General features: G+C 33.8%; 2 protein-coding genes and 1 non-coding gene across 5 annotated transcripts; 2 read left to right on the plus strand and 1 right to left on the minus strand.

Annotated features, from left to right (window-relative positions):
* Window positions 1-942: 942 nt before the first annotated feature.
* Window positions 943-7,396, minus strand: LOC105646801 (cell division protein ftsH). The gene is made up of 4 exons (XM_012232740.4): window positions 5,978-7,396; window positions 2,709-3,032; window positions 1,980-2,280; window positions 943-1,768 (listed from the first exon to the last, which is right to left on the minus strand). The coding sequence occupies exons 1-4, from the start codon at window positions 7,079-7,081 to the stop codon at window positions 1,569-1,571; spliced, it is 1,929 nt and encodes a 642-aa protein (XP_012088130.1). The 5' UTR covers window positions 7,082-7,396; the 3' UTR covers window positions 943-1,568.
* A 176-nt stretch (window positions 7,397-7,572) lies between these two features.
* LOC105646799 (uncharacterized) lies at window positions 7,573-14,017 on the plus strand. Of its 3 annotated transcripts, XM_012232736.4 has the most exons (11): window positions 7,577-7,815; window positions 8,410-8,565; window positions 8,647-8,870; window positions 9,021-9,216; window positions 10,244-10,414; window positions 10,495-10,611; window positions 11,952-12,149; window positions 12,227-12,286; window positions 12,378-12,476; window positions 13,591-13,694; window positions 13,770-14,017. In XM_012232736.4, the coding sequence occupies exons 3-10, from the start codon at window positions 8,728-8,730 to the stop codon at window positions 13,690-13,692; spliced, it is 1,086 nt and encodes a 361-aa protein (XP_012088126.1). In that variant the 5' UTR covers window positions 7,577-7,815; window positions 8,410-8,565; window positions 8,647-8,727; the 3' UTR covers window positions 13,693-13,694; window positions 13,770-14,017. The 3 variants fall into 3 exon arrangements, with proteins under 3 accessions (XP_012088128.1, XP_012088126.1, XP_012088127.1); XM_012232738.4 differs by lacking the exon at window positions 8,410-8,565 and having other exon boundaries at window positions 7,573-7,815; window positions 8,708-8,870; XM_012232737.4 differs by lacking the exon at window positions 8,410-8,565 and having other exon boundaries at window positions 7,578-7,815.
* Window positions 14,018-16,551: 2,534 nt separating this feature from the next.
* LOC105646797 (uncharacterized) lies at window positions 16,552-17,585 on the plus strand. The gene is made up of 3 exons (XR_016320385.1): window positions 16,552-16,706; window positions 16,833-16,910; window positions 17,448-17,585. It is a non-coding gene; the product is annotated as an uncharacterized LOC105646797 (transcript).
* The last annotated feature ends 58 nt before the right edge of the window (window positions 17,586-17,643 follow it).

A 17,643-nucleotide genomic window follows, 5' to 3' on the forward strand; every position in this document is an offset into this window, starting at 1 on the left:
TATGCTTCATGTCCATTTACAAAATATTTTAATTTAATTTTAGTTGATTTCAGATCCGGACTGGTCATCGAGATTATCTAGAATTAGAGGGTTGAACGGAATTGAATACAAATTTAATTTAACATATATTAAATATTATCTGAAATAATTTAAAATTAATACATTTTATTAAGAATCATATCTATGAATTGAAATTACTTAAATTTATGAAATCAAAATAATTAAATCTCAATATAATAATGATTTCACTAAACAATTGAAAATAATTAAAATAAATAGTCAAAAGTTTAAATAATAATGATTGTCATTTTTATGGTAATAATATTAGGGTGAGTTTCAAAGTCACATGATAAATTTAATATTTTTTTTTTTTGACCTTATGAAAAACTTGAGAATATGAAAATTATGTTTATAAGTAAAAGAAAAATATTTAATTTGAGAAAAAATAATATTTTGAAGCAATCAATTCACTTAATGAATAAATCAATAGCCAAATTTGACCATTTCTGGTTAAATGATAAACCCAAACTGAAAATCACCCAATTGAACCGATTGGTTCCGGTCTAGATTTAAAAACCATGGTCTTGCTAGATTTGAGCATTACAATTCTCAATTTAAATGTTTTCATATAATGTTAAGATATATTTTATATTATATAAAATACATAAATAACCATTTTGTAAAAAGTAAAAAATTTACCATACCACCTCAGTTAAATGGGGAAGAAAGAAAAATCCAAGTCAAAACTAAAATTTCCATAAGAATGGAGGCAAAATTGAGTAACTCTTCAAATCCAACTTAAATAAGAGAAATGGAATTCAATAGAGCCTTTAACCAATTTTCCAGTAGAGGTGTAGCAAATTGAATCAACTTAACTTAGATTACAAATCTCAACTTATTAGAATCACAAATTTTCAGAAACAGGGACAATAAGAATAAGAATACCAGAAATTTAGAATCTTAACCAAAATTGTCTATTCAAAAAAAGAATCCAAAAAACTTAGTATATCACCAGATAGTGGGTGTCAAAGTTACACTTGGTGGAATCCCCAGTAAGTTTGGAGCTTAGAAATTCCTGTTTCCAATGGCAGCTGACTAGAAAGGCACAGCAAGGAAAATGACTGGCAATTACAGAATTACCCATCCATTTATCATCATTTCGATGGATAAAACAAAATATGAAGTTTCCACTCCATCTATCACTTGCTTGAATTGACCTCCATCATTTGCCTAGTTGCCAGCCACCTTTCTTAATCTTATATGCCATTGTCACGAATACGTGCACTAAAGAAACTAATTATAGAAAACAAATTTTACAGACATGGATCTATCAGTTGAAGCTATCCTTTAGTGGCAACCCACGACTCCAAATGCAGTAAAAGTGCTAATTTGATTTCCTATTTTCTAAAATATAATACTGATAGATGCACTAAGGGGCTTAGTCTAGTGGTATTGTATCACTCGACTTGGCAAAAAAATTTTAGCTCATAAAGGGGGGACACGAGGAAAATCACAAAAATGTTGTTCAAGAGTCACAGTTAAAGCACTAAGAAAGACAACAAACATGGTCAGCTCAGAGTTTGGTAACCAAGAGGTCCTTGCAGACCTTCTTGTCCTGTGACATTCTTTCCCATTAAAGATGGTATCCACGGGAACAGTTTCCCCAGCTCCTTGCTTATTGCACTAGGCCTTAGCTGTCTATCATTGATCCCAAACTTTGCTCTTTCAACAGCTTCCATTATATCTTCCCTTGTCACGGTCTCACCATCTGCAAAACCCAAAAATATTTTCTACATATTTGCTGCTCAAGATATGAAAAAACAAAAGAAGCGTGGGAAGTTACTCAACAAAGATGAAGATATGAAAAGAACTTGGTAAAATAGATGGCACATAAAATGATCAGTGATGGTTTTTAAATTAACATTGTTGATGATTAAAAAAGAACGGTAGTTTGGATATAAAACACAATTAAACCTCACCTCTTCGAGCAGCAAGTAAAGCAGCTTCGTTGACAATGTTCGCTAGATCAGCACCTACAAAACCTGGGGTCAGTGAAGCCACTAGATCACAGATGAGATCTGTGTCTTCTTCTATAGGAACTCCTCTCAAATGTACAGACAAGATCTTTTTCCTTCCTTCTTCGTTAGGTTCTCCTACAAGTACCTTTCTTGAGAAACGACCAGGCCTGCAAAGGGCTGGATCCAATGCTTCTGGTCTGTTAGTTGCTGCAACAACAACCACTTTCATGTCCGATTCAAATCCATCCATTTCTGTCAGCAACTACAAAAGACAGAAAACACATTTGAAAACCCAGATGAGAGCAAGAAATTTATTGTCATTCAAAGACAGGAAGTTTCCAAAGTTAAGAGAACTTAGAATGGCAGTACATAGCAAACAAATTTACAAGAACAGCTGATCAAAAGGTTTTTTCAAGGATAAATTAGGCAAAGTTAAACATTTCACATCACAAAGAAAAGCTCCCTTTATGAATTTTAAAATATAATTCTAATAACTTTGGCAGTAATTCATTGCAGGATAACTATATAATACTCTGCATAATGAAATTTACATACAAATTATGTAAAAGACCAACTAAATCTGGCAACCAGTCAAAATATAGTAGAAGTTATATTTAAATCTTGGAATCTGTCAAAGTAATGTAACTTGGATATTTCAGAAATGCAAGCAAAGTTGAATTCTTCAATTGCCTGGTTTAGAGTTTGGTCTCGCTCATCATTGAAACTTCTACCACGTTTTCCGCCAACAGCATCTAGTTCGTCAATGAATATGATTGATGGAGCACATTTCCTTGCTGCATTAAAAAGATCTCTAATGCGAGCTGCTCCTCTTCCAACAAACAACTCCACAAATTCACTGGCTGAAACACTGAAGAAGGGCACTCCTGCTTCTCCAGCCACTGCACGGGCCAGCAATGTTTTCCCTGTTCCAGGGGGACCGACAAGCAACACACCTCTAGGTAACTTTGCTCCTAGCTTTTGATAGTTTGTAGCTCCTTGTAGACATGAAACTATCTACAGAAATGAGCCGAGTCAATAAATAGTGAGGAAAGAAAATTACAAGAAAGGCCAGTTGCAACTGAAATGTTGAGAATAAATAAAATAAACAGAAATCTTAAAAGATGTCAAATAAAATTTTATACTGGTCTTGCAGACATATAGAAATGCAGATGCATAGAAATACCAATAAAAAAAAGATGCAAATGCAAATTTTATACTGGCCACGAAGCTCTCTGAATATACCAATAAAAAAAGATGAGAAGTCGAAAAAGACTTGTATAGAAATGCAAATGCATAGCTTGGTAAAAGGGTTCAAGTGAATTCAAATGAACTTTTGCGACATGCAGACATATAGTAATGACCCATCATAAGGTTTAGCAATTCCAAAAGTTCTTGCAGAGCAAGTAAATCCAAATTAAGAAATAATAAATGGAAGAGACAAATAGAGTTAGATAGAGACCCTGTTCCCCATTGCTGAAACTTATCAGCCATTTAGAAGGATGAAAATGAAAATATAGAAAGCCACAAACCAGTTATGGTCCCATACCCATCAAGGTGGGGTCCTAGGATGAAGAATCTTGATATAATGCTACTTTTCACATTTAAGCATAAAGCTGGCTGCTTTCAATACTTGAGCATCCTTATGGTAGCAAGGCCAAGAATTTTGTCATAACAGCAACCAATGGACCTTCATGGATGCAAATGAATATGCTCAAGTAGATTAGAATAGTTCTGATAAATTTTCAAGGTAAAAAGATTCCCTTAGGTCAGCATCTAGGAGATGTCCACAACAATTAGAAGAAGAAGAATGATAAGGACCATACACCCAGTTCCTCAATCCTTAGCTCTTTCCCATTTTTAAGAATTCTTACATCCCCAAAGACCCAGAAAAAATCATTAACACCCCTGAAATATACAAATAACTAATGAAGTGTTCATTAGAAGAGAATATTTCACTTTGGTTACAGATGATTCTCAGAATAATTAGTTCCATACTCCTTATCACATTCTTACGCCTCACTACTAATAGAGTACAAGCATAATTGTCAAATATTTAATGTATTCCGTCACCATACATCAAATAAATTTTCGACATATACAACCCATCTTAACGTTTGCTCCCAATCCCATTTCAATAGCTGAGACACCTCAAAACTCTATGTTAAGAAATCCATATAAGATAATGTTTTCTTATTGATATATTTCTAGGGAAAGTTAAGGAAGGTAACTTTACCCTTAGTAGTTGGAATTATGCTCAAAACTAGCCAAGCATCCTGCACACAACTTGTTTTAGAAGAAATGTATAGAATAGTTTTAAGGCTTCATACTTTGTTCATAGCCTTATCATGTTTTTAGATGCCAGTTGACATTTTTAACCATTACATTAAGAGGTTGTATCAATATCTTGACTTTCCTATTCATTATGCATAGTTTTAGATGGTCTACATGACTACAATAAACTAGACTATGGTATATCGGCCTGAATTTTTCTAAGAACTTCATAAAGTAACTCCCAGAAATTAAGAAAGCCTTTATATGCAAAACAGGGGAAAAGAGAGAACTGAGACTAAAATCAGAATGAAAAGAAAATGGTCATCCCAATTCAGCTACCATCTCATCCCAAACACTCTCCCAATCCTACCACCAAATGGAGAAAGAAAGGAACACACACACACAAACACACAAAAGAAAAGGAAAAAGAAAAAAAAGAAACAAACTGATGGATTAAATGGTAATTTATCCTCAAACTTTACGAAGTTTTTGACTTGGACAGAGTTAGGATGATACAAATAGAATCAGGAAACTAATGAGAATAACAAGTGAGAATGTCCTTAAGCATAGGAAATACAAGGAAATATAAGAACGGCAAAGAGAGGTCATTCTCTTAAGGGGAAGCAGTGAAACCATTAGTCGTGGTTAAGAGTATTAAACTTTGATCATTTTCGAATATTTGGGCAGAACCATTCTCAAATCCCGGATTTTCGAATTGAGAGAGATATTGAGAGAGATCAAGAATTCTCAATGGCAAATTCATTACTTCAACACAATGTGATGCTTCTTCTAACTTTTGATAGTTAAATTCAATTAACATATGCCAATGCCATTTCAATATTAAAATCCTAATTCAAACAAAATGCCCAAGGGCCATATTATATTAACTAGCTTTCCCTTTTGAATACTGGATTTTGAAATATAAAATGATGGAATCAATTGATGGACTTACTCAGAAGTTCACATGCTCTAATTGTTGATGGTGAAATAATGTGATGATAATTTCTCTTGTCAAAATTTCACACTATTTACCATATCTAGGGATAATCCTACAATATCTGATGTGGAAAATAATTCCTTTTAAAGTTTTCTTTCTTTCAGAGGGCAATATGAATGTTCTATCATGTTCAATAATTCAGCAATTCAACAATCTGATTGGAAATTTTCAAGTTAAGAATGTAAAGCCATCCTAAACGTGCTAGTGGCAGGAAGCCACAGTGTAATAAACATAGTAGTTAATTATGTTTCTACAATCAAAAGATGTCAAGATATTTTATTTCGGACTTGTAAGACAACTAAACTAGTAATGTTAAAGAATAAAAGCATTCTTCACTAGCCCTTTGGATTTTTAGTTTCTAATGCATTAAATATGTTATTTAGTTTCAAAAGGAAAGAATTTTCAGAGGAATCAAAGATGCACTTTCCAGCTTTAGCCAATGGTTACATCCATGGAGAAAGGTATAGTCTCTAACATACATATCAGTCCAAAAAATAAATATTAAATGCTGATGCCTGGAAAGTTTTGTACTGATATGCTGCCAAAAGAAAAATGAAATTGTCAAAACCCATCACCCCACTCCCCCCCCTCCCCCACCCCCACCAAATGCAACATCAAGTCGGTAATTGAGCAACAACATGTCAACAACATAATATATTTATAATATTATTTGAAGACAAGATCTGCTTACCTCCATAAGTTCTATCTTAGCAGCATCAACACCCTCCACATCATCAAAAGTGACCATCTGATTATTAGGTCGCCGCTTCCTTGCAGGGCTGTTAGCGGCAGAAAGCTGACGATAGAGGAGCCACATCAAAGGAGTCAAAGGAATCCAGAGAGAAATTATAGTTATCAATGCACTCCTCATCGACATTAAAACTGATTGAGGGGCTGAGCTGTACATTGTTCCCTTTTCTCTCATCAAACTAAGAAGAAATTTCTCATCATGGTCTATTTTCCTTGTACAAAACTGCCACTCAGGACTTGAAGCTCGTCTTGAGAACTTCTTCAGTATATCTACTTTATACTTTTGGCCAGTAGGACTTGCAATACCTCCTCTTCCAACTGCATCAGCTGCATTCTCATCGGGAACATCTATTACTGGAAGTTTATCTTCTGGATCTTGAGTGTTTTCAGTGTCCTGAGATTTTGCGTTGTAATATATACGGCGAGATCCCTCTTCAAGTAAAACTTTTGCAACAGAATCATTTTGAAGGCTCTTTATCAAGTCTGAATATGGAACAATCTTTGGAGATGGCAACGCAGTTAACCTCAAAAACAAATAAAACATCCCCAGTGCAATAGAAATTGAAGAATAAAGTGTCAATCTCTTTATATTCTTTCTCAAAAACATCCCAAAATCATTTAACATTGACCTAACTGAAACCCTCTTCAATCTTATCATCAACAACCGCAATCTTGGACGCAATCTCAATGAAAACCTCTTTCTCAAACCAGCAATAATTCTTTTTCTCAAATGGGTTTGTTCATTTCCCCTATTTCCATTCCTCAATGGTCCAATATCATTATGACAAGATAACCCAAATTGAGACTTACAGGAAACACAAAAACCAAATAAAGGAACTTCATTTTTCTCATTAGAAAGTGACCTAAACTTATTCCTAGAAAGTACCAGGGAATTGCTAATAGTATACATTCCCACTGAAGGGATAAAAACTGAATTATAACAAACACTTGTGTATCTTCTCAGAGGCTTATTGTTTCCGCTACTAACTCCTAAGTTCTTTTTATTCAATAACCCATTATTACAAACAACAGAAATAGTAGCCATATCTCTGCAGGACAAGAACGATAGTAACAGTAACTCTCTACCAAAAAAATCTCAGAATTCCCATTAATACAATGAGTCTATCACTTGAATTCTGCAAGGAATCATATAAAGCTTTGACAAATACCAAACGCTCACAAGAGGTTCTTTACCTGGTTTTATCAGATTGTAGAAATGGAGGTGAATCTTTAGAAGCTTTGACAACCCAGTACTACTAGGCGGGGAAGATAAGAAAAATCTTGGGTTTACAAGAAAATCTGACGGCTCGTATTAGATATCCACGTTTTAAGCTGTAGATTGTTCTCTTTAGATTCAGACGAGCGCGGGGTAATTGGAGTAATCTAAGGCCCGTAGTTTTAAGTTGTCTTTTTGAACTGCTAAAAAATCAAAAAGAGACCGAAACGACAATTTGTACAGATAGTCGTTTTGGTTCTTTCCCCGCGTTCTTTACTGTTATCATTTTTCATTGTCGATCATCTTTTTCTCATTTTTTCTGAAACGCACGCGTCAAGCTCCAATTGGTTCGGGAAAACTACCAGTCTTAGATAAATGGTTTGATATAGATATTACATAAATAATTAACTTCCCTCTGTCTTAATTGCATATATTTTCGAAGAAAAAAAAAATAAAGAAGAATTTTACAGGTATTTCTGACAGTAGTATTACATAGAATTTCGTGTTTAGATCATCAGAAGAAGTTTCTATAGCTTCCCAAATTCGAAATCCCCAAAACCCAGGTTTGTTTTCTATATCTTTCTTTTTACTTTTATCCACAATCACTCACTAGGTTTTTGGATTTCTTCTACCCAGCAGTGAATCTATTATAGGGTTATCCATTGGATATCTACGTAAAAAGTTTCTGAATTGGGTTTCTGCTCATTCTTTTTTCATGTTTCATTGCTAGTTCATTGCATTCTTTGTTCTGATTCTAGAAATATTTTTTTGTTGACTTTTGTAGTCTTGGAATTTGGGAGTTTTATATGATTTTGTTATTTCAGGAATTGTGTTAGTTATCTGTTTAGGCTTGTAAGGAAGTCCCATTAATTGTTTTTTGTTGAATTATATTTATTTTGATTTCTTTTAGCCATTTGTGCGAAACATTTTCTGTTTTCACATTTGCTTCTTAGACTCGATTTACCTCCTTGACCATACTCCAGAGTTAGATCAAGGAATGCAGGTCATTGTATAGATGTGTGTAGCTATTATTTGCTGTAATACCTCTGTCTTTGGTTATTAGGCTTTCTTTTTCCTTTTATGTTATTGTTGTTTTTAAACAGCTATACTGGAATGATATAAATTGAATAACTACTCAAGTTGTTTGTGTCTAACAGGGTACTTGCATTCGTCTGTTTCACATTGTTGAAGGAAAGAATACTCATTAGTATAGTTGTTAACATCTGCTGTAGTCTCACTGTGTTTTAACCACAATGACTAATGGTTCACCTAATTTGATATTTTAATGGATTTGCAATGGCATAATAAGAGAGGTACTTGACATCGGGTTTCAATATCCATTTCAATGTGTTAAATTTAGAATTATGAATAAAGCTGTTTTTTAATCCTTCCAGCTCTTTTATATCACAATGCCAAGGAAACCAGACTTGAATACTTTGCCTTGTGGCATACCAGAGTTTATTTGACTAGGTGAAATGGAAAAGAAAAGAACAGACGACTATGAACAGGGGCCACTTCCTTCAACAAAACCATTAGATAGATTTGGTTTTGTAAAGCAAGAGCTTAATAATCCTCCAGACAGCTTAACCAAGGGCAGGTCAGCCTATGAGTTTGGGAGGTAAAGATTTTCTTTTTGATTTTCTTTTCCCAGTAAATCATTTGAATTTTTTCTGTTGGAATTTCATTGAGGTTTCATGTATGGATCTTTTCCTTATGCTAGTAGACATTAACGTTGATCTTTTATTATGGACCATACAAATTTGTTAAGGGAGGAAAGAAGGGTAAGAAAATGGAGGAAGATGATTGGGGTTGGAGGAAGTGACTGGAAGCACTATGTTAGGAGAAAACCTCATGTGGTCAAGAGGCGTATAAGAAAGGGAATTCCAGATTGTTTAAGGGGTCTTGTTTGGCAGTTGATCTCTGGAAGTCGAGACCTTCTGCTGATGAATCCTGGGGTCTATGAGGTACTTTTGTACTGATTTGCTCTAGTTTGCAATGGGCCTTGCTTGAATTGTCTCGATGTCTATTTTATTGCAACACATGGGGGTGATGGGCACATGATGCATGGTATTCCTTGTTAGTATTTTTAATTTAAACTGATATCTAAATAGTTAGCTGAGAATGAAGTCACATGACAAATACTGGCTGTTTCTGAATGAGGCGTGACAGCTTTGCCAAAATGAAAGTCCGTTGCTACTCACAGAGTCTGAACTAGTGCTTCACTTGTGTGGGGCAGATATTAATAGTACGAGTGTATGGTTGGATAATGTGCTGAATTTCTGAACTTTGCAAGTGCCACAAAGGCCATGAACTTGTCTATATTAGGTTTTATTTTATTTTATTTTTGTAGAAATATATTTAATTAAATTCTTGGTAGCTGACAATTTGAGTATCTGTGAAGAAAAGAACTTATTGCAATAACTGGTTGAGTCTGATTACATGACTTTGTTATTAAGCATAAGACTTTTTTATATGGAGGTACCAGTCAACTCTTTTGGCTTGTAGAACTTCTGGAAGGACCTACATGTGAGAATATTTTATGAGCTTTGGAATGCTTAGAAATGCTTCCTGCCTTACCCATACACTGTCCAGGAAAGAACAAACAGAATTAAGATGTGTTTCTGCTTCTGTCAAGCTTTGGATATAAGTTACAATTCATTTTTCTTTTTAGCATTGTAGGTTTCTTTATCTTTGGATATGCAAATGTGTAATGTTTAAGGTTTATTTAAGTAACTATTTCAAATTCTGATTCTTGAGTTCATAAAGACTGAACTGAAGACTGCAATTGTGATGATAGATGGTTGTCACTATATCATTTGCTTTCGAACATTGGTTGAATGGATATTTTTTTTCTTGATTTATGATGATTCGTTAAACATTTTTTCTTTTGGTTTAATTTTCACTTGTACTCCTTTCCCTTGTGGTTTAGGTGCTACACACACAAGCATTAGTTTTGTTTATTGTGCTGATAAAACTCTATGTTTATTGCAGCAATTAGTTATATATGAGACATCAGCGTCAGAGCTGGATATAATTCGAGATATTTCTCGCACCTTCCCTTCACATGTATTCTTCCAGCAGAGACATGGACCTGGTCAAAGGTCCCTCTACAATGTTTTGAAGGCATACTCTGTCTTTGATAGAGATGTTGGATACGTTCAGGTATGCCTCTTACCTTTCCTGCTCCAATATTTGCTTGAAATACTGAATAAAGAATGACATTGGAATTATTAAAAATACAGGGAATGGGATTTTTAGCAGGTCTATTGCTTCTTTACATGAGTGAAGAAGATGCATTTTGGTTGTTGGTTGCATTACTGAAAGGAGCTGTCCATGCTCCCATGGAAGGATTATATCAGGTAATTCATCTTTTACTAGAGCTCCTTCTCATCATCAATTGGATTGTGAGCTTGTAATCAGCTAGTTTGTTAGCTACATGACACTAATGTTCTGCAAATCATATATGTTTGTAACTGTCAAGCGATCTTGAATCCAAGGTTTGTAGAAGAATTTGGATGAGCAAAATTCCATGTTTTAAATAATCAATTTACTGAGGCAAACATCAAATTATGGTTGTATTAATCTGCTGTAGCATATGCATCTTATCTCTAAGAATATTATCTAGTGGTGTGTCAAAAACTCATGATACTTTCCCCTGCAATTGGATCTTGAGTTGGCTGGGTACAACTTGTTAACAAAAGAAGAGTCTTATAGATCATAATTGATAGTCAGATTTGTCGGAAGTCTTCTAATCCAATTGGTATCCAACTTTTGTGTTATGTGGCTCTGCAATTTCGTTTTACTCCTAAACCACCTATCTGATTCCTGCTTTTGCCATTTTATGACTCTCGCCAATTGTTGTTCTAGTTTCAGATGGTGTCTCTTATCGTCATTACATTCTAGGATCATGAAGATGATGTATTTGGACAATCATATATTTTCCAGAAATTTTCAACCTTTGAGCTTTTAAAATATTGTTATGTCATGTCATGAGTATTTAACCTTCCCCTACGTGTGTATCTCGAGTTTCATGCAACTGATGATGCTAATGATGGTGGATTCAACTGAAAGCTTGATGGATTTTGGTGTGCTATTCAGCATCAACTTATTGAACTTTCCTTCTCTTAAGTTCTATTTCAAGTCCCAATGTCCCAAAATGCAATAGATTATCAATTTCTGTTTAATATTGGATTAGTTAGATCACTCTGTTGTACTGGATAATCAGTCTCATTTGTAGGTGCTCCTTTTAAATGGATAGAATGTTCTGAGTGTGCTTTTCTTTTGCATTTTTGTTGGACTATCTAAGATTAACAATTCACAAATAAAGGGCCATCATGTGGAAATAGTTTTAACTTTCACAAAATATTGATGGGGGTCTTGCGGATGCTTTTGAGCTCATCTTGACAATTTGAAATTTTGATTATGGAGAAAGTTTTACTGTTCAAAATAGAATTTTGTTTTCTCTTTTGTGGGTCCTTTCAAATTTGTTTTTCATCTTTGTTCCCTTCGCATGAAGTTCACCCCTTTCAAATGCTAGGTAGTTGCTTCGCATTTTGTGTCTGCCTAAAACATACACCTGGTCCCTTCCCTTTAACCATTTGAGCTAGAACCTGGGAGCATGCAGCCTCATCTACTATTCTTGGGCAATCTAAAGCAGATTTTTTAGTTCTGAGAGTGTATTTTATTTAATTTTTTATAGGTGGGGCTGCCTCTTGTACAACAATACCTTTTCCAGTTTGACCACTTGGTGAAGGAGCATATGCCAAAGCTGGGAGAACATTTCACCCGAGAAATGATAAATCCTAGCATGTATGCAAGTCAGTGGTTTATAACTGTTTTCTCTTACTCTTTCCCATTCCATTTGGCTCTTCGAATTTGGGATGTCTTTCTCTATGAGGTTAGTCTTAGTAATCGTTTTATCTTTTTTTTTTTTTTTTCACTTACCTTCATTAATTGGTTTGTTTTCCTTTCCAGGGTGTCAAAATCGTTTTTAAAGTGGGTTTGGCTCTATTAAAATATTGCCATGATGACTTGGTGCGTATTTAGTGTCCTACTTTCCTGCACCTGATCAAATTTTATAAACCGTATATTTTCTGCTCATTAACATTGTTCATCTTTTTATCAGGTAAAATTACCCTTTGAGAAATTAATACATGCTTTGCGTAACTTCCCTGAGGATGCCATGGATCCAGATACACTATTACCAATGGCTTACTCATTCAAGGTCTCTCTCTCTCTCTCTCTCTCTCTCTCTCTCTCACACACGCGCGCGCGCGCATACTTGTGTTTGTTACATTATGTGCAATGCTGTCCTTATCTACCATCATATGTTTTACTGTAGAAAGTAGAAACACACATGCTGCTTGTATGATGTGACCTTTTGTATAGAACTAATAATTAATATTTGTGATGGCTGGGTACAAATTTTAATGATTCAGTTAGGCATATTGAACAGCAAAGGTGTTACTACTACGGAATTTCTGCTAAGGTCCTATATCTCTAATTGCTGTCATGTGATAACCGTATTCTGCACTTAATCTACCCTAATCTTAGTACCAATGGGTGTTTTTTTTTTTTACTTTGTCCTTTCTGGATCTCTCATATTGCACTTCATGTTTCGGCGGCTTGTGCTAAAGTAATCTTAGTGCTGCTTATGCTGCAAGAATTTCTCCTCTTGCTTCATTTGCAAAAGCAAAAGTCAAAAAAAAAGCGTTACTAATACGAGCTGATACTTAATCCAATAACACATATTTGAAAGCCTAACTAAAAGAGCTTAAGAAGACTAAATATCAACGTTTATAGATTGCTATTTGGTTTGAACCAGTGCTACAGTTACAGGCTAAGATCATTTCATAATCTGAAACTTCCACTGCTTAAGAAGCAAACAAGAACATAAAACGGTACAGAAACTCCAGCTGTTATCATGTGCACCTTTTTTGGGCTCCGCTGAAATTTAGAATAAACCCTAGAGCTTTGCATCCAGTACAACTGTTTTGGAATAAGAATCATCCATTCATACTGGACATCCCAATAATTGTACAACTAGTGGTGTCAATCAATAACCTCCACCTCAGATTTTCAAATGGTGAGTGGTGGCAATTGGTAGCTATTATCTTCAATACATATAGGTTTAAAGTAGATGTGATATCTTGAAAGGGTTGCGGTAATCGCACAAATAATTACTTTAAGCCCAATGTTTTGAGTACTATTTTTTATCCATCTCTCACATATGTGATCCTTGTACCCTTGCGCTACTAAGCTTTCAACTTAATTGTTTCTCTACCTTCGAATTGCATCATTGATGCAAATGTGTTTACGTGAATGGGTTAATGAGTCAGGTGTCCAAGCGATTGGAAGAACTGAAGCAGGAGTATGACAAACAGACCGGAAAGCCAGTTCAACCTCCAAAACATAGTGGGAACCAGAAAGAGTCACAATGAAGGTTTTTCTCTTCTTTGGAGAAGTTCCTTTAGTTAATTAATACATTCTGATTCTTCTATTACTTTTTTCAATGCAGTCACCTGAAATGAAGATGTGGATATCAAATATTCCTTCCAGCATTGGTGACTGTTCATAGTTGAATATATCATTTAAATGACGCGCTATGTGGGATCTCTTTTGTAAGAAACAGTAGGGTGATAGCAATGTTCATATGGAATCATCTGACTCATCTCCTATTAGGACTGAATTCTCCTCATGATTTTCACATGTGTGATAGTGATTAATATGATAATAAACCTTTTTCCTCAGAAAACTTGCATACAAGTATGCCTTGCCTCGTTAGTTCACTATGATAATGTGCTTGTTATGCATACAGCTGTAATGAGCCAAGTCAAGCCGAGTACTGTTGAGCTCATTAAAGGTGTACTCGAGCTCAAGCGAGCTTTTACTAAACTGAACTTGGAGCAACTCATGAGCTGCTTGGCTCACTTACAGCTATGCATTAAAGCAAGCTAAGATGACTTGCTTAATTTAACATATATAATTTTGGAGAGTAGGTTCCTGTCCAGCTCATGAAGATTATGTAACTGATATAGCATCCTTATCCTCAAGTATTTGGTGCTGATAAGGTTTGAGGTGTCCTTGAGCTTTTACTAACTATAGCCTTGTGTTTGATTAGGTGTTAATTAGAAACTAATTTGGTAGCATTGTATGTAAGTTTGGTGAGAAGAAACTGATGTGTTCTGATAAGAAGATTCCAGCAAGAATAGATTCTCCCAATTAAAGCATACCAAATAGGGGCAAAAAGTAGTCCCATATATAGCAGGGAATCTCTTTTTCTACAATTTGTAGGTAAAGGTAAACTGGAGGATGGTGACTAGTATGGTTGTCCTTTGTAATCTGAAGGTCATATGTGGAAATAATTTATTCACAGGAAAAAGAAATTATTGCAAACAATACACGATTCTAGAAAATTTATAAAAAAAACAAAAAAAGGCCTTTATTTAGAAAGTAGGACCGTATAGATGCCCCTGCAACCCAATCCAAGCAGCCACGCAAGAGAAACGTGGCAAGTATAACGACAAAGCACAACAGTAGGAAATAAGAAGATAGAAATAAATTCCAACTCATTCAATTTCGTAAATACGGCAATTATTGTGTTAGAATAAATCCTAAATTTTTATAAAATGATAATAATAATAATAATAATTTTTTACTTGATTTTTGGTTGATTTAATTTTTATAATTTTAACAACTGAAGTAAAAAGTAAATTTAATTATTAAACTGATGAATTTGATTAATTTTACCAATATCTTGGGTGGTCGGAATGGTTATTGGAAAATTTGAGTTATCAATCCTTAGTTTATATGTTTCAACATTTAGTTATTAGTCATGGATGAGCTAAACTTAACTTATAATTATTGATTATTAATATTCAGTTGTAATAATTAAATTAAAAACACTCATTTTATATACACCCTTTTAAAATATTAGGTGGCGTTTGTTACTTTGTGGTTTTTAATTTTTTTTTTTTTTTGACAGTACCATCTAAAAATTAATAGTTAACGAACAGTTAATATTGCTGAATTAACTCTAAATAAATAATATAGTTTGATGAGTGAAGATAAAAGATGTATTAAATTTTGAATGCAATAAAGGATAAGAAAGAAAAGAAAGAAAGAATGATCACTGCATCTCATCACAATTTCCATATAAAAAAAATAAAAATAAACCAAAACCCAAATTCAAATTCACAACCAAATTCAAATTCAAATCCAAATCCATGTGTATCTCTCTTTCTGAGAGAACACGTGGGATTCTTAAAGATGAAACTGCAGAGAAAAGAGTAGTGTGTTTTTATTTTGTTGTGGTGGTTGAAATTAATTCTCTCTTTTTTTTTTTTTCTTTTTATATACAACAAGATGTATTATCGAGTAAGTTTATATTACCTCCTTAACAAGTTCATTAATTTAATAAAATTATTTTTTATCTCACATTATTAATAATTAATATATTAAATTAATTATTTTTTAATAGTTTACCTTCAAAAAATTATTTTTTAATTTTTCCAAAACCACTTAAATTGTGGATAAAAGACTATTATAGAAAAAAAATAGAAAAAAATTATCAACTTCTTTTTTAATTCATAGAAAGTCTAATGATCAAAATTGTTGAAAACTCTTATGATCAAAACGAATCAAAGTATTCTTACAGTCGATAAAATTTAAAATCAAAATTTTTCACTATTTACATTAGTGAGAAGGCTAACTAAATTGGTTTAATTGGCAAAATATTAATTTCGTAAAAGAAACAATAATATAATTACTTTTATTATTATTTAGTATCTCAAAAAATAGAATTAACTATTTAAAAAAGAAATTAATAAAATTTTCAGTCACGGGGACAGATAATAATCCATTTTACAAATTCACCAAACACTTGTCAATAGCCACAAATAGCATTATTAAAAGTACCAGAAGATAAAATTTTCCTCTGAAATGATGTGTTGAAAATAAATTTTCACATCTAATTTAGGCCACAAAATCTGGACTCTTAACTGAATAAATTGCAACCGCAGAAAATAGAATTTTAAATATCCAAAATAGCCCTCAACGCGGTTCACCACTTCAAACTGCCACGCATCTGCTGCGTAAATATAGGTGGCGCAACTACAAGCCAGCGCAAGTAAGGGTATTTTAGTCATTGCAATTCGAAAAATAAGTGGCAGGCACTAATATATTCTTGGAGGAAAATTCATTTATACAAAAAGATACTTAAAAATTGCGAGGCTATGACTGTAATTTTCTGAAAAACTGGGGGCAGCTGTACACCCTTTGTAACGAGCAAATCGCTTTCTTACTTTCCTATATAAGCCTTGCCAGACTCTTTCCATTTTGCCTCGCAAGAAAAGGTAGCGTTCTAACATACGAGTCTCTGTTTCGAGAAATTATTGGAGATTTAAGGAGCTTCTCGTTGCTTATTTTTATCGCTCTTCACCGTTTCTTCTGATCGGTAATATGTTGTTCTTCGTTTTTGTATTTCAATTGTCTTCTGTTGATTTTATTATTGTAAATTGTGGATTTTTTTTTTTTTTCAATTTTGGGTATTGATTCGTTGGTTTGTGTTTTTGGTTTCTAGGGTTTGATTTGAGGTTCACAAAAGGAAGGTTTTCAAGAGGAATTCAAGTTTTCAGATTGGATTATATTGTATTTATTGGTAAGTGTTTATGTTATCGATCTGCAAGTATTCGTTTTTATTTCTGTATATGAGTGTATATTGGATTCTTGATTTATTATTCTTTCTGTGATGAATTGAGTAATTGTATCGTTTTTCTTATCATTTCAATAATGGTTTCCTTTTAATTTAAACTTTTGTTTGGATCTCCAAAAACACTTTTTTTGGAGATGAATCCAAGGGGATGAAAAGTAATCCTTTTTTTGGATTGCATGTTTATCCTTTTCAATCCTCACCCCTTCTCTTTTTTTTTTTTTTTTAATGAATTGCTGTTTGTCCATTTTGTTAATTTTGTTGAAAGTGCTTGCAAACAAAGCTTTCGCCTTTGTTGTTTTAGAGATCCTTTTTAAACTATAGAAGTCTTGTCAAATTAAAAGGTAAGGTCATGTTAGTTCTCTAATACTTTAGAATTGGTAATCCTTTCAAAATATCATTGCTGCTGTGTTATTTCCATGGTATTGTGCTAGTGATTTGTGAGATCATATCTGGTGCTGATATATGTACCGGGTATTCTGGCAGGAAAGACTGAATGAACTAATGGAGTCTAAAGGTGGCAAGAAGAAGTCTAGCAGTAGTAAATCCTTATTCTACGAAGCTCCTCTCGGTTACAGCATTGAAGACGTGCGACCCCACGGTGGAATCAAGAAATTCAGATCTGCTGCTTACTCCAACGTGAGTTTCTTTTTTCTCAGTTTTTACCTATAAAGTTGATTTT

Source organism: Jatropha curcas, chromosome 4 (assembly GCF_041381405.1).
Source record: "Jatropha curcas cultivar XTBG-Jc1 chromosome 4, XTBG_Jcur_1.0, whole genome shotgun sequence".
In the NCBI taxonomy this organism is placed as follows: domain Eukaryota; kingdom Viridiplantae; phylum Streptophyta; class Magnoliopsida; order Malpighiales; family Euphorbiaceae; genus Jatropha; species Jatropha curcas.

Coding starts and splice junctions, on each gene's coding strand:
- LOC105646801 (XM_012232740.4), bottom strand. CDS start 7,081: ATGGCTACTATTTCTGTTGTTTGTAATAATGGGTTATTGAATAAAAAG. Junction 2,281..2,708: donor GAGACCAAACTCTAAACCAG/GCAATTGAAGAA, acceptor TGTCTTTTGTAG/TTGCTGACAGAAATGGATGG. Junction 1,769..1,979: donor TTTACTTGCTGCTCGAAGAG/GTGAGGTTTAAT, acceptor TGGGTTTTGCAG/ATGGTGAGACCGTGACAAGG.
- LOC105646799 (XM_012232738.4), top strand. CDS start 8,728: ATGGAAAAGAAAAGAACAGACGACTATGAACAGGGGCCACTTCCTTCA. Junction 10,415..10,494: donor GAGATGTTGGATACGTTCAG/GTATGCCTCTTA, acceptor TTAAAAATACAG/GGAATGGGATTTTTAGCAGG. Junction 10,612..11,951: donor CCATGGAAGGATTATATCAG/GTAATTCATCTT, acceptor AATTTTTTATAG/GTGGGGCTGCCTCTTGTACA.